The following is a 14,063-nucleotide window of genomic DNA, read 5'->3' on the forward strand; positions in this document are numbered from 1 at the left end:
GAAGGGTAGAAAGAGCGACAAGGGTGCAGAGAGAAGCAGGGATACGTCGAAAAGATAGAGGTCAAATCAGTAGAAGTAAAAGTAGTAATTATGAAGATAATGTAGTGAAAAAAATGAACAAAAACATAGCCAGGATATGATGGAAAAAGAAAAAAGAAATCGAAGAGATAAGTGTCGAACAAAAAAAAAAAGAAAACAACAGTTGTATAGTAAAATAAAATCCAAAAGCGCGATGGTGAATAGTATTTTTGTTAACTCTTTTTTAGCAGTTTATACGTGTATATTTGTGGGGTGTTTAAAAGAACACCTCACAACTTAAAGTCAGTCTTGTGCGAAATGGTCAAGGCGGTTAGGGAAGCAGAGCAGAAACGTAGAGTTAAGATTGAAAGGAAAAAGCAGCAAAGCAAAAAAGAACATAAACAAAAAGTCAAAAAGTCACAGTCATCGATTCGCGAAATTTTGAACGGGAAATAATCAATTAACTGTTGCAGGTGATAATTGATGATTCTTGTAACTGCAAACTACACTAGTGTAAAGCAAATCAGTATAACATGGCAGAGGCAGACACATATTCATACACTTGATCGACAATTCTAGTAAGGAATAGATCACACGAAACATCCTTCAAAAATAATTTACAGTAAAAGGAGAATATGGTAAAAAGCAAAAAACAGGTAAAAAGAATATAATTAAAAAGCATTTTGTGACGAAACAAAAAGACATTTACACGAAAACAAAAAGGAATGAAAAGGTTAATGAAATTATTACAGCGAATTAAACAAATCAGAAACAAACCATGAAGGAGAACTGTAAGTAAGATAAAGTGCAGTAAACGCGTGTGGAAATTTGTATAAATCAACAAATCAAACTCTCGGTAAGTTTATTGTAACATAAACGAAACAAAAAGAGAACAATCGAAGGAAACGGAATAGTTGAATGTGGATAAAAGCACTTTACGCTTGGTGAACGAAAGTGCATAGTCAAGAAAAAGCTGCATGGAAGTGGAGGAATGCAAAATGCAAACAAACAAATCCTAATTTAAATTGAAATTGTGGTACGGAAGAAGCAATTCACAGCATTGTAACAAAAGCAAAAGCACATAAGAAGAAAAGGAATGAAGGTAAATTGTTTGTTTGTAAGAACAGACATTAGAATAAATGTCGAGAGTCAAGAAAAGGGTTAAATAATTAAGCAAAAAAAAATGCCATTCTCGTATCAGTTTGTTTAAGAAACACATGTACACAAACATAAAAACATAAGAAAGTAATACACAAACAAACATACCAGAAAACAATCCAACAAAAAAGAAGCAGAAGAAAGCTGAGGAAACCCAGAAAAGTACAGGACAAAATGAATCGATTAAAGTAAACAAACACACACACACACACGTACGCGTTCTGTGAAAAAATAAGTATTTACTTATGTGAGTAATTTAAATAAATTGAAGCAAACTGAATTATTGCGTTGTCGTATATGTTGTTGCATTTGTTTCGCTGTTTCAATTATCGTGAATTACACGTTTGAATAACTTTTAACATTTCGAGAGGCTGAATTATAATTGTTCTTTCTGTTTCCTTTTGTTTCTGTTTGCTTTGTATTTGTGAAAACAAAAATTTATTATGTTTTTTTTTCTTTTGCTTTTTGCTCTTTTCCTTCCCGCTTAGTGGCTGAGATGGCGCGTATGGCACTTGGGTTGGTACCAGGTCAGTCGTCCTCATCGACGTCCAGTGGTGCATCGGAAGCTTCAACCGGTACCGGCAGTCTCGGTAGCAGCGAACAGTCCACCTCCACGTCCGGTGGTCACATAGTGAGTGCGGTGGCAAAGCGTGGCCGTCTGTTGATCCGTCAGCAGCGCATCAAGAAGGAAAGCGATTCATCCTCAATCGGTCAGCAACCGTACGAACCGGATACGCCGTCGGATGACAACAGTCCTACGGCACAGTACGGCCATCAGCATCTGCTCACCGTGCCGTCACACCATCGCTTTGAGCGCCAAGTGTCCGAACCAATCCTGCCACTATCGTCGTCCATTTCCGTGATTGGTGGACCGATCGGATCGTCGGGTGAGAGCCGCCATGGTGCGGGTGATCGACCGCACGGCCATTTGCTTTCCGTACCTACCAGCCAGCAACCGTACCTTGTTAAGCAACACTCGCATCCACTGTTACCAAGTCAAACATCAGCCAGCGGTCACAGTGCGGGTGGAACGTTCGAACCACTGCAAGCGTATAACCTGCAACGGCAGCTCTCTCATCCTGGTACGGGACAGCGTGGTAATTCGACACCTTTGACACTGGTTACGAGCAGCAGCGGTTCTACACACTACCTAACGCCATCGTCCTCATTGAAGACGGACTCGGATGAGGAATCGGGTACACCGACAAGCGCGATTCCAACGATTCAGCTACAATCGAGCGTAGATCGTACCGGTTCTTCCGGTCCGACGGTGGTGATTGTACCGGCCGAACCGATACAAACCGCCTCGTGTGGTTCTTCCGTAAGTGTCGTTAGCAATGCTAGCGATCAGCAGTCAAATCCTACCACCATCACGTCCGCACCGACCAGTACAATTCGCGTTAAGGGTGAAGAGCTTTCCCGGTCGATATCAACCCCATTGGTAAGGCTGGCTGTCGGATGGGCTGTCCAATGCCGGGTCGAGCTTTGCAATAACAATCTTTCTTTTTGTGCCATTTTAGACCTCATCCCGCTCCACCGACATACCGGGGCTGGATAATCCTCGCTCGAGTCACTGTCCGGTGGTACGCGAAGGACCGGCTCTCGGGTGTAATTTCTGCTGGAACACGATCGATGCGCACGGGCGTATCTTGCGCCGCAAAACCAAGTACCACTGTCCGGAGTGTCAGACGAATCTGTGCATCGTGCCCTGCTTCCAGGAGTATCACGAACGTCAGTCGGCTGAAAATCCGACCCCAACCAACGACAGTGGCGGTGGTGGTGGCACTGGTGGGACAAAATCCAGCCTACGGCATTACGCCAAATCGGGCTCGATGTAAACGCACGTGTGCCATGGAGGAACACGTTTTAGATTTGTTGGTAAATTGGTACAAAACAAACGAACCGTTTGGAATTTTGCAAACGCGCTCTATTTTCACGCGTTGCCATTTTGGGAGAACGAAGAACTAGTGGCCGAACCGTTGGGAAAGGTACACACTGTGGCTCGATTCTCAACAATCGTGTATTTGGTAGAATGTTAACGTGTTGTAATTTTTGGTACGATGTTAAGGATGTGTGTATGTGTGTGTGTGTGCTTTCAGAAGATGACTATATAAAACATCCCATCGAACATGGACATTGATGTTAGCGAAACCGTAGCAAGTAAGCAGCTGGTGGGTCAGCGACACATGAACTAGAATTCCTGTTGATACAGGAGCTGCTTCACGAGCGCCAATACAGAGAGAGTGTTAACATCATGTGTGAGTTTGGATAGTTGGAACATTTTTTAGGGCGATCTCCAAAACAGCGAGATCACCAGCTAAGAGAATGTTAGAACTGTGGCTTATCCGTGTGGTGTGTCCACATGTACGCTTATACTCAAAATCATTGTCAAGACTAGGGTTCGACTACGAGAGTTACCAATATTAATGTGGTAGTTCCACGAAGTTCCATAAGTAGTAGGAAGTTAGTAGGAAGGATTGTACTACCGGCAAACGGCAAGTGGCATGTAAATGTGCATTCATATCTTGTTAGTGGTACCATTAACACTCGGAAGCTGAACTGCGTGAGGTGTTATTAGTGAAGTTATGTTGTATACGGCGCGTATTTCGTCGTAGTGTTTGTTTTTGCGTTTACCAAACAAAAACAAATATCTTCAACACGGAAGGATTTCCTCTAGGACGTACCATGAATTGTTAATGTCGGTGGTTTATGCAATGTTTATGAAATTTTGGACTTTGAAAGAAGGGAAATAACAGAAAAAAAGTACCCTATACCTATATACATATATATACATACACATATACTATATTCATATATACCGACGTGCTAGCTGTGCACATGAATAAATGTAACTATTTTTACCATTTAATAGAACAGTACCTGACACAATGTTTGAATGTGCATTGGGCGGACGTGCAAGGTGTGTGCGTGTGTAAGAGATGTAATTTGCAAAAAATTAAAGCAAAGGAACTAATATCGGATCGTATCACCATTATCACCGTATATGATAGGGATCGTACAATTTGGTTAGGAGGACATCATGTTGCTGTACCGCCGTCCTGCTGCATTTGGGACGGTTGGATATTTTTATAAGCGATATTTAAACGAAAATCATACCACATACACACACACACAAACACGCATAAAGAAAAGTGTGCATCCACTAAACACTAATGGGTGTTTCCTGCTTTGTTGTCTTCTTCTTCAATGCGAGAGAAGTGTCCTTCATTCGTTTGGGGCAGAATGTTGTTGTGTGGAGCTATTATTTCATCAGTTTAGCTAGTATATCTTGCTCGTGTGTGTATCTGTCTGTGAGTGTGGTTTACAGAACGTACAAATTTTTCGTCCATATTGCATTACAGAGAGAACAAAGAGAACGTAACATAAAAGGAATGTTGTAGAAAGAGCATATACACACACTCGCGCTCGTCTAAATGGAGGAAAAAATATCTTTAGCGTGGGTAATTAGTGGTAGGGAATGCTAATGTATACATATTAACTACAAGTGAGATAAACATTAACGTACCATATTGTAACGAGGGCAGAACAGGAGTAGAGAACCGGAGCGGTTAAGAGTGTGTAGTGATGTGAGTGAACCGCCCGTTAGACGTTTGTTGCGGTTTTGTATTCACTTTGGCTGCCTCCTGCCGTAACGAGGTTAGTGCGTTCTTGCGCTTCAAAGAACGATTGTTTAACGACTTGCAAATCATATTGCAACTCGCAACGAGGCAAGAAATTGGAGAGCTTTGGAGAGGTGATTGCGTTTTCGTTAACATCAACCGACGACGCGCAGATATAAATTCGAATGGGCGCTTGAAATGATAGATGATCAATATTTTCGGCTACCTGCTAAAATTATGTTTTAGGAACGACAAGAACGTAACACTAGATGAAATACCCACACTAGCGAACATGTCCACGAATCTATATAACTCCATTTTATTTTGAACCGGAACGATTCGACATTGGTAACATAAAGGTCACACATTTCGGAAATGAAGTGGCCACATGATATCGAGGAAAAATTTAGCAGATTAACAAAAAAAAACACATACGTAGATAACTTCTGCTTATGGAAAGTAAAATCGCTCGCGATAATATTCAGCACAACAAGTTTGTTGTCCTTACCGTAGGGTCTGTAATTGGTAAATTAAGATGCAACTGTTGCAAGATAACGAGAGGAAACCCATTAACAGCAGCGTTAAATGGGTTGATTTTTTAAGTGTGTGAAGCAACCAGAAGCGTAATTATGTGTGTATTTATGTAGCCCGTCGAAACAGGAGATTGACACGGTGGCCATTCTCCGATCGTAACGCTCTGGCACGTAATAAATCCGTCTTCAATGGAATGGATAATAATTGGCGTGAGGTTTGTGTTTGTTTCATTACTTGAGAAAACAGAGCATGGCGCACAGTTCGACATAAACGGGCAGTAAGAGACCTTGCTTTCGGTTGGTTCGCTATCAGCTTTTATTTACAGCATGTTGTACGCTTTGCGGGATAGGATGATCGGGGGTTTACATTGTTTTAGGTTGTTTAAAATCTAGCGCACACCTTACAGACGTTTAGTTCATCGCAAAGTCTGTTGTATTATAGTGGTGTTTTCAAACATTTCTTTACTTAAAATATACATTTTTTATTCGAAAGCAAAAAAAAGGTGAAAGGGACAGAGAAGGGTTTGCAAATGTTACAGTACAAACGATAACAACAGAACACAAAAACGGTGTTTTTTTTACAGAAACAAATCCCGATCGGTCTGTCGTTTGTCGTCAACTTCGTTTCGGTTAACATATGTCTTTTCGATTGTTCGCAACGTTTGGGTACCCACACCGATCCCCGGGATGTGATGGCGGGTCTTTGCACGTGATTGCAAAAAGGACTCACATCCCCGTCGTGGTACAAAAAATCAATGATGCTCTCTCTCTCTCTCTCCCTCTCTATTTCACTCTGAACCGAGACACATGGACCCACCGCTTCTACTAGCTCTCTAACATTAAAAACCACATTGGGTTGTTCATGTTTGATATTCCAAGTTGGGGAGCTAAAATGCACCAGGTGCATCCACAAACAATTCGTTACATTTCGTTTTCGTATGTGTTTATACTATGTGATTGTTTTGTTCTGTGTTTTTTTGTGTTTGTTTTATTCTCTAACGTTTAACAGTTTTTCTCTCTTTTTGGGCAAACGCTTGTAAGTTTGCTTGCTTTTAAGTTCTTCTTGGTTTTGTTTTTTTTTCTGTGATTTCCCACCTCCAAAGGATACTTGCGTATTATTATGGGGTTATGTCGTCTTGTTCGTTATTATTATCATCATCAGAGTAGCATGATCACAGTGGAGAAAATGTTATGATAATTTTTTCGAATTTATTTCTCTTCTTTGGTCTTGTGTTTCTCCTTCTCGCATAATGTTTGCAAACGTTTGTTTGTGTTTTCTTCTATATAACAAAATTAAACCATCTCTAATACAAACCCATCCGGTAGCGCGTTTGTTATGTCCTTTGTTTTATACGGGGCAGTTTTTTGTAGACCATGGAACTCAGGGATGTGTGGAACAGGGAGGAGAGGCGGTTAGGGAAGAGATGTGGATGATGTCGCGAGACGAGTGTGAAAGTATTTCCCTTTACTCACTTCACATTAAAGTCGGCTTTCTATTTGTCATTTTCTCCTCACCCCCCTTGGGACAAACATGATCAAGCTGATCTTGTTTCACCTTATTACGTTTATTATTCTGGAAGAATATGTACCCTAGTGCCACCCGGTGCCTAGCGCGTTATTAGTTCTGCTTCGGATGTGGTACCGGTGCGGGTGGGGCAGGCTTAAAGCACTGGAGCAAAAATGCAGTATAGATGACGAACCCGAGACCGAGCGCGATCAGTGCGTACATGAAGATGTTCAGCTCCGGCTGACGGAATCGGTTCTTGCGCAACCACTCGAGCACGTCCTGTTCGTCGTACATGTCACCCCGGTAGATGCTGGGGAACCGTTTTCGGAAGTAGACGATCGCGGGCAGCTTGGTGACGCCCCATTTGCGTGCGTACCGTGGATCACCCATCTTGACGAACGTGATGTCCAGGTTATCCGTTTCGCTGTCGATCAGTTCCAGCTTTTCCAGCACCGCCTCACTTTCTTCGTGATCTTCCTCAACTGGCAGAGAAACAGCAGCAGTTTAGATAGGTAAAAAGGATTGGAAAAACATAATCAGATCATGATACTCACAGAAATAGACGGCCAGGAACTCATTCTCGTCGAGCAGTTTGTTCAGCATCTTGCGGTTAACTTCTTCGATTTCATTTTTAATTTCGAACACATCCTGTGACGTCAACCAGTTCATGACACGCTCGTGATCGTGCATGTCACCATCGTACAGCATCGGGATCTGTTTGCGGTAGTACACGAGCGATGGAATTGTCGTAACGCCGTACTTGTGTGCCGCATCCAGACTGGCGACCTTGACGAAGTCAATACCGTAAAGATCTACCTCACCGTCGATCAGTTCCAGTTCCTCCAGTATGTCGTCACACTCGGCGCAATCTTCATCGTCTGTAAACGGGAGCGGAAGCTGTGAGTAATGAAATAAGGCGACTTCTTGGGAGGAACTCACAGTAAAACACACAAAGGAGCGGCGACTGTTCCATCAAACGATCCAGCATACGCTCGTTAACTTCCTCAATTTCATCTGCCAGTTCACGATTGTCATCATCAACCAACCACTCGAGTACGGACTGTTCGTTCTGAAGATCACCTTCGTAGATCAATGGGTTACCGTTTCTAGTCGTATTTGGTGAGTAATTGAAACATTAGCAAAAAACAACATTCCAGTTCCAATTTTAGAGATGTGCTCATCCCGTGTTTCAACCCTACCTGAAGTACACCAGCGCCGGGAATGTCTTGATGGAGTAGCGCTTCGCCAGCTGTGGATCCTGAATCTTCACCATGTGAATACCGAACACGTCCAGCTCGTCGTCGATCACCTCCAAACCCTCCAGGATTTGGTCGCAGATGTTGCAGTTGATCTTGTCTGTCGAAAGGGAAGACACAAACACGTTAGGCACAGAACACGCAAGATGGCAATGCGGATAGTGTGTGGGCGAAAGGCGTTACATCAAATACAATTCATTAGAGAGAACACAACCAATGAGGACAGATAGCAATAGAGGAAGAAGGTTTAGGAGCTAACAGAAGAAAGGGACACGCAGTTTTTTTGGGGTGCGTATATGATGAGACAGACATGAAACGAATGGAATCGCAGAAAGCATCGATGGCAATGTTCATATATATTACACATTGTGCGTTGGTTAGCTGTACTTAAGACAGGGGAAGAATTTGACTGGCGAGAGAGTTCTTTTTCTGTTGGCGAACAATTATGCATAGGTTGTAACAGTAGGAATAGAAGAAAAAACAAAACAAAACAGAGCACAGACATACTGCCGAAGAAGTTCATTCAGTTGGAGCACAAACGCACATTCCGGGCATTCCGGGAAAATGGACACATAATTCGGCGCAGGAATTTCTCGCGCAAGCAAGGTTTTCGTAGCCGGCACAGATGGCCCATGGTAAATGGGGTTTGCGGTAGAAAGCTATGGAAGTGAGTCAATCAATCACGGCAATATTTACAGTGGAGGCTATTAGGAATGTTGGGCTCGAGCGGTGGAGTATTGGGCTGAAGAACATACCCCTCGGAATATCATATTATATTGCTTGCTTGTGTATGTACATTTATGGCAATTTCAAGGGGAAAACACACGGCACATAGGAGCTGTATCAGTAGTGTCTCAGGAGCGGAAAACAGTTGTGTTCCGGAGGAGGCGCAAAATCGCGCTGCGCTTGCGGGAATCATTTTTTTTTGTTGGAAGCCAGCTTCAGACATGGAGAGATCACATCACAGAAACTATATACAGAAGTACAGCTTGTTGTTCAGCTGGGTAGGAGGGACCAGCGTTGTTAAACAGACAGCGAAACAGAGAACGGGATACACCCAATAGGGGGTACGGTTGCACACAGGAAAAAAAGAAACATAGATACAGCCTTAACGGGTTGGCGGGAACAACAAGAAGAAAAAGGAAGTGGGAGAACAAAAACAGAGAAAAAAAAACGAAAAGAAAAACGCTGTTCTGATAGCTGCTGCTAGTAGATACCTGAAATTCCTTCCCGTGCAAATTCCTTTCGCTTGCGGATGTTTTCCGCAGAACAAAAACTTCGGCAGTACGAGGGTGATTTGGTTTTGTCTGTTGTTGGCAGTAGCATTATTTGCATGTTGATTTGTATGCGCATTTTTGTGTTGTTGTGTTTGGTAGGGAGAAAGGGCGGTGGGTAGGGTAAAGTGCAACACAAGATGAGAAGACGACGTGGTGCACAAACAACATCCGGTAAAGAGAACAAAACCAAAAAATAAAAAAAACGTAAGGAACATGGACATGGTGTGATTTGGAAGGTGCAAAACGGTAGAGACGCGCGTGTGGAATTCATTGTTTGTTGTGCGGTAAAAAGAAAAGAAAAGAACAACAAAGAAAAAGAAAACCATATTAGGAACTGTTGGTGCATTTGGAGATTGGTCCGTGGATGCAACAGGGTAAACCAAATTTCTTGTTTCGGATTAAGGGCATTATACTGTTTTCATGGAAATGGTACCAATTGTGAGGTTTTTCGGAAGCAGTTCCAACAACGACTGTGGTGAGTAGCGAAGATCATGTGCGAAAGCGATGGAGATCACTTACAGAAGTACACCGCCAGGTATTGCGTTTCGTCGACCATCGATTCCAGCATTACGCGCGTGATCAGCTCGATACGATCTTCGGTCTTTTGTGTGATCAACCACTGTAGCACTTCCTCTTCCTCATCCAACGAACCTGGCGAAAAAAGGGCGAAATCTCTATTACTCCAGAGGCAGTTCGCTTGTACCGCACCGCAACTTACCTTCAAACACATTTGGCACATTGTCCTCGAAGTACACCAGTACCGGGTACTCGGAGATACCGTACTGTTCCGCGATCGAGAGATCATCCGTCTTGACAAACATGATACCATGCCGGTCACAGTCGTCGTCAATGTTTTCCAGCGATTCTAGCACACCCGAACACTGCTCACATTCGTCCGCATCTTACCGTTGTTGATGGAAAGGGAGAGAGACGAGATACATTGCTTAATTAGTTCCAACAGTACAGTCAAAGACCAAGCACTGAAGGTACAACTTGGGAGGAATGGTAAAGAAACGTTAAATAGTGCAATAATTTTAGTAGTTTCCGAGGCACAATGAAGGATCACAGGGGTGGTCATTGGTTGCGCGGTACTGTGTTCACACAAAACGAAACATGCAACAGTTAAGCCACCAACATGAGTGTTTGTGAGTGCAGAGGAACAATGGACACTTTGCCAGAAAACGAGGCCTAATACACGAGTGGGAACGGGTTCGGGGTTATAGCTGCTATACCCTCCACGGATGCCTGTGCAGCAGCCGCTACCGGTGGTGGTGGTGGTGGTGTCGATGGTACATCGCCATCTGATGCAGAATCTTCCGTAGCTCCATCGTCTACTACCTCCGCAGATGATGCAGCATCCAGCAGACCTTTACGTTCCTTCGCTTTGCGCTGCTTTTTGGCAGCCTTTGTAAAGCAAGCTTCACAAGTCGTTTTGTTCCCTAGAGAAAGAGACAGTGATGGTGCCGGTTCCGGTGCAGCAGATTAACACAAACAAAAGTGGTGCAGAAAGTTTAGACATAAAGAGTAGTACGTGCGAGATGTGCACTTTGGTTGTGGTGTAAAAGAAGACAAACGTTAAATAGTAGCGCTTAGAGCACGCAAAAGTTTTAGAACGTCAACCCACCGGTGTGAATACGTGTCTCTAGTGAAACTCATACATTAGCACATATGAAGCACATTGTCAGTACAGATCCCCCAACAAACGGCCAACTGTGCGTAAACGATCATCATTCGCTTGCTTTGGTGGTTGGATGGAATTACTTACAGAAGTACACAGCCAGTGCGTTTGAGTCCTCGATAAGGCTCAACAGTTTCGTGCCGTCCAGGTCTTCGATGATGTCACCGCCAGGGTTCTTCTGTGTCATAAGCCAGTTCAGGATTTCGTCCTCATCATTGAGATCGCCTGTGGATGTCCGACAGAAGGGTTTAGTGATTGTTTGCTGAAGGAATTTATCCAAGGCAATGTCAGAAGTAGCTCATGTGAAGTTGAAATGAAGGAAGACGGTTGGATGGAGTATGTAAAACTCCTCTGTAACTACTCTAGTTTTGCAACCCAGGCTAGAACAGCAGGGTTCGAGTAGAGTACCGACTAAACGACAGAAAGGTGCTTTAAAAAACACATGATCGTTGATATCAGTTGTAAGTCTACGCATAACCTCCAGAACTTTAGAAGCCTTCCATACAACGGCATCACAGTAAAAGATAGTTTGCATTCGAGCATCACATCCAAGCCATGAAATGGACTTCGACACGCCATAAATGGACGTAGTGAGAAAATACTTACTGATGAGGATTGGTTGATGAATGCTAGAGAATTTGTTAGGACATAAATGTAAAGAGTTGATAGAACATCAACTAGAGATTGAATCGAGGTATGCTAAAAGAGTCAAACAGTCATCTTTCAGAAGTAGGCAGAATATGGGAAGTACCATTTATAAATAGAAAGAAAAGGGTTGAGGACATTGACTTGGGGGAATTACCAACGATCTTGGGAAAGGAGATTATGTCCTCTCCTCAACAACCTTCACTTTGTAGTTAGTTTGTAGCAATAATTTGACTGAAACCCCAAGACGAGACACACATCCAGGAAGATTTTCAAATGCCTTGAGAGACAGTACACTTCATAACTATACTTGAAGCCAGTCTTCAATGGCCACTTACCTGCGTAGATGACAGGTTCCTTAGATGACAGCTTGAAGAATACGATACCGGGCAGTGCGTAAACACCGAGCTCCTTTGCCATCTGTTTATCGTCGATCTTGACGAAGTTAATACCGGCACCGTCCGCCTCATCATCGATATGTTCGATTTCGGCCAGCACGCGTGGACACTGTTTGCAATCGTCACTATCTGCAACAAGCGGGACACGAAGGTTAGCGAAAAGCGTGCCCATCTTCCATCCATTTACCACAACGACAGCTTACAGAAGAAAACAGCTAAATAGTCGGACGCTTGGCGTATCTTCTGGAACATCTTTCGGTTCACCTTTTCGATGTGATCGGTCATTTCCATGTTGTGCGGATCGGTGAGCCAATCGAGCAGTTCCTCCTCGTCGTCGATGTCACCATCGTAGTTGATCGATTTGCCCTTGCGGAAGTAGGTAACGCCGGGCGGGTTGCGGAAGCCAAACTTCTTCGCCATCAACCGATCGCTGCTTTTGACCAGCAAAATACCATAGTCTGAAGCTTCGTCGTCGATCAGCTCGATGTGGCGCAGAATTTTGGGTGTGTTTGGATCATCCTCAACATCTGTGGAAACAGTGTCAGTATTAAGGAACTTATATCTTACAACGAAATCTACCGTTACTCACAGAACACAACCCCAAGGAAGTCTTTACTGTCGATCAGGCTCAACAGTTCGTCTCGTTCCACCTCCTGGATGCTTTCGTCCGTCTTCTGTCCGTGCATCCAATCCAGGACGTCGTATTCGTTCAGTAGGTCACCTGCGAAGCAAAACGACACGACACAGTTCCGAAACCCGCCGGGGGGTTGGGATCGGTAACAAATCGGAAAGCCGAAGAAAGAAAAAGCGGTTTGAGTGAGGCCGGCTTCATTGTCGTAGACGGCAGTTGGCGGCACGCAATTACAGATAGTGGCATAGCCGACGGGAAATGGCCGGCTGCCCTATTTGTGTCAGAAATACTTACATCCTGCAGTGGGCTAATGTGAACTACAAAGTCATCGCTTTTACGGATGTGTACAAGTAAAAGTGGGTGCAAAAAGGGACAGATTTACAGCGAGAATAAAGAGAGAAGACGAAAGACAGAGGGGTAGCAAAAGATAGTCCCACTTGCTTACCGAACCGGACGAACCGAACAGCGGAAGGATTCTTCTTCTACAAGGGCTACATGTACACCTTTCCCGATAGAAACACTTGAACTAATACAGCTGGTTGTGTTTTGTTTTTTTTTTTTTGGTAATTGGTTTCACTTTCTTTGTTTCCATTTTCAGTAAAAGTTAAAGATAAAAAGGCATTTTAACAATAGGGATGATGATTTTCTCGATCCTTTTAATTCTTAGTTATTTCTTGTTTCTCCTTCCCATTTTTCCCCCATTTGTTCTCGTTTGCTTTACTGGTTTTGGTTTATCTATATGTATAAAAAAGTTCTTCACTTTTCCTTCCTTCTTTGACAGCTTCTAACAGTGAACCTGTTTTGCTTTGAGATTGTTTCGTTTGTATTACTAACCCCCCCCCCCATCGTTGGGTTTTACTTATTGTGTTTCCACTCGTTTTGTTTCTTCTCACTCTCTTTTTCTGTTGCGGGGGTTTTTGTATTCATTTCTCTACTTTCATTTCCTTCTTTGAACAACTCCAAGCCATTGTTGGGTGTTTTTTCTTCTTCCGTTTTTGTTTGTTGCTGTTGTGAAATAATTCTAGTCTTCTTCTTTGAACACGTTTTAACATTTTGCATCTTTTCTTTTCCATGTTCGGACACTTCTTTGAGTTTCATGTTTGTATAACTTCTCCCTTTTCTTTTTGCCCCCGCGTTATTTACGTATGTTGTCTTTCTCGTCTGACTAGATGTTAGCTTCTTTGAAAGTTTGACAACCGTTTTTGTGTTACTAATCAGTTTTGTTCGTTCATAATTTTATCGCGAAAAGTACTAACCCTCAAAATCACAGAAAAAACTAGCAGCACCCCGAACCATCATTGTTCGGTTCTTTTCTGATACATCATCGAGCGTGCGTCGAGCG

The 14,063-nt window shown here is 43.2% G+C and overlaps 2 protein-coding genes across 2 annotated transcripts in view; one reads left to right on the forward strand and one right to left on the reverse strand.

Annotated features, from left to right (window-relative positions):
* The first annotated feature begins 796 nt into the window (after window positions 1–796).
* LOC128712807 (mucin-5AC-like) lies at window positions 797–3,014 on the forward strand. The gene is made up of 3 exons (XM_053807680.1): window positions 797–809; window positions 1,665–2,617; window positions 2,697–3,014. Exons 1-3 carry the CDS (start codon window positions 797–799, stop codon window positions 3,012–3,014), a joined length of 1,284 nt encoding a protein of 427 aa, XP_053663655.1.
* Window positions 3,015–6,947: 3,933 nt separating this feature from the next.
* LOC128714637 (uncharacterized) overlaps window positions 6,948–14,063 on the reverse strand; it is a 30,582-nt gene continuing 23,466 nt past the window's right edge. The window contains exons 18-29 of the mRNA XM_053809513.1: window positions 12,680–12,811; window positions 12,294–12,617; window positions 12,031–12,219; window positions 11,135–11,272; window positions 10,602–10,808; window positions 10,088–10,270; window positions 9,889–10,020; window positions 9,310–9,399; window positions 8,036–8,192; window positions 7,776–7,942; window positions 7,391–7,714; window positions 6,948–7,318 (exon numbers count right to left, since the gene is read on the reverse strand). Coding sequence (XP_053665488.1) covers window positions 6,948–7,318; window positions 7,391–7,714; window positions 7,776–7,942; window positions 8,036–8,192; window positions 9,310–9,399; window positions 9,889–10,020; window positions 10,088–10,270; window positions 10,602–10,808; window positions 11,135–11,272; window positions 12,031–12,219; window positions 12,294–12,617; window positions 12,680–12,811 — 2,414 coding nt within the window. The remainder of the gene's footprint in view (window positions 7,319–7,390; window positions 7,715–7,775; window positions 7,943–8,035; window positions 8,193–9,309; window positions 9,400–9,888; window positions 10,021–10,087; window positions 10,271–10,601; window positions 10,809–11,134; window positions 11,273–12,030; window positions 12,220–12,293; window positions 12,618–12,679; window positions 12,812–14,063) is intronic.

The sequence above is a fragment of the Anopheles marshallii genome, chromosome 3 (assembly GCF_943734725.1).
Source record: "Anopheles marshallii chromosome 3, idAnoMarsDA_429_01, whole genome shotgun sequence".
Taxonomy (NCBI): Eukaryota; Metazoa; Arthropoda; class Insecta; order Diptera; family Culicidae; genus Anopheles; species Anopheles marshallii.

Bases quoted from the DNA above. Each gene is read 5' to 3' on its own strand.
- LOC128712807 (XM_053807680.1), top strand. The intron at 2,618-2,696 runs GTAAGGCTGGCT...GTGCCATTTTAG, and splicing joins GGTCGATATCAACCCCATTG to ACCTCATCCCGCTCCACCGA.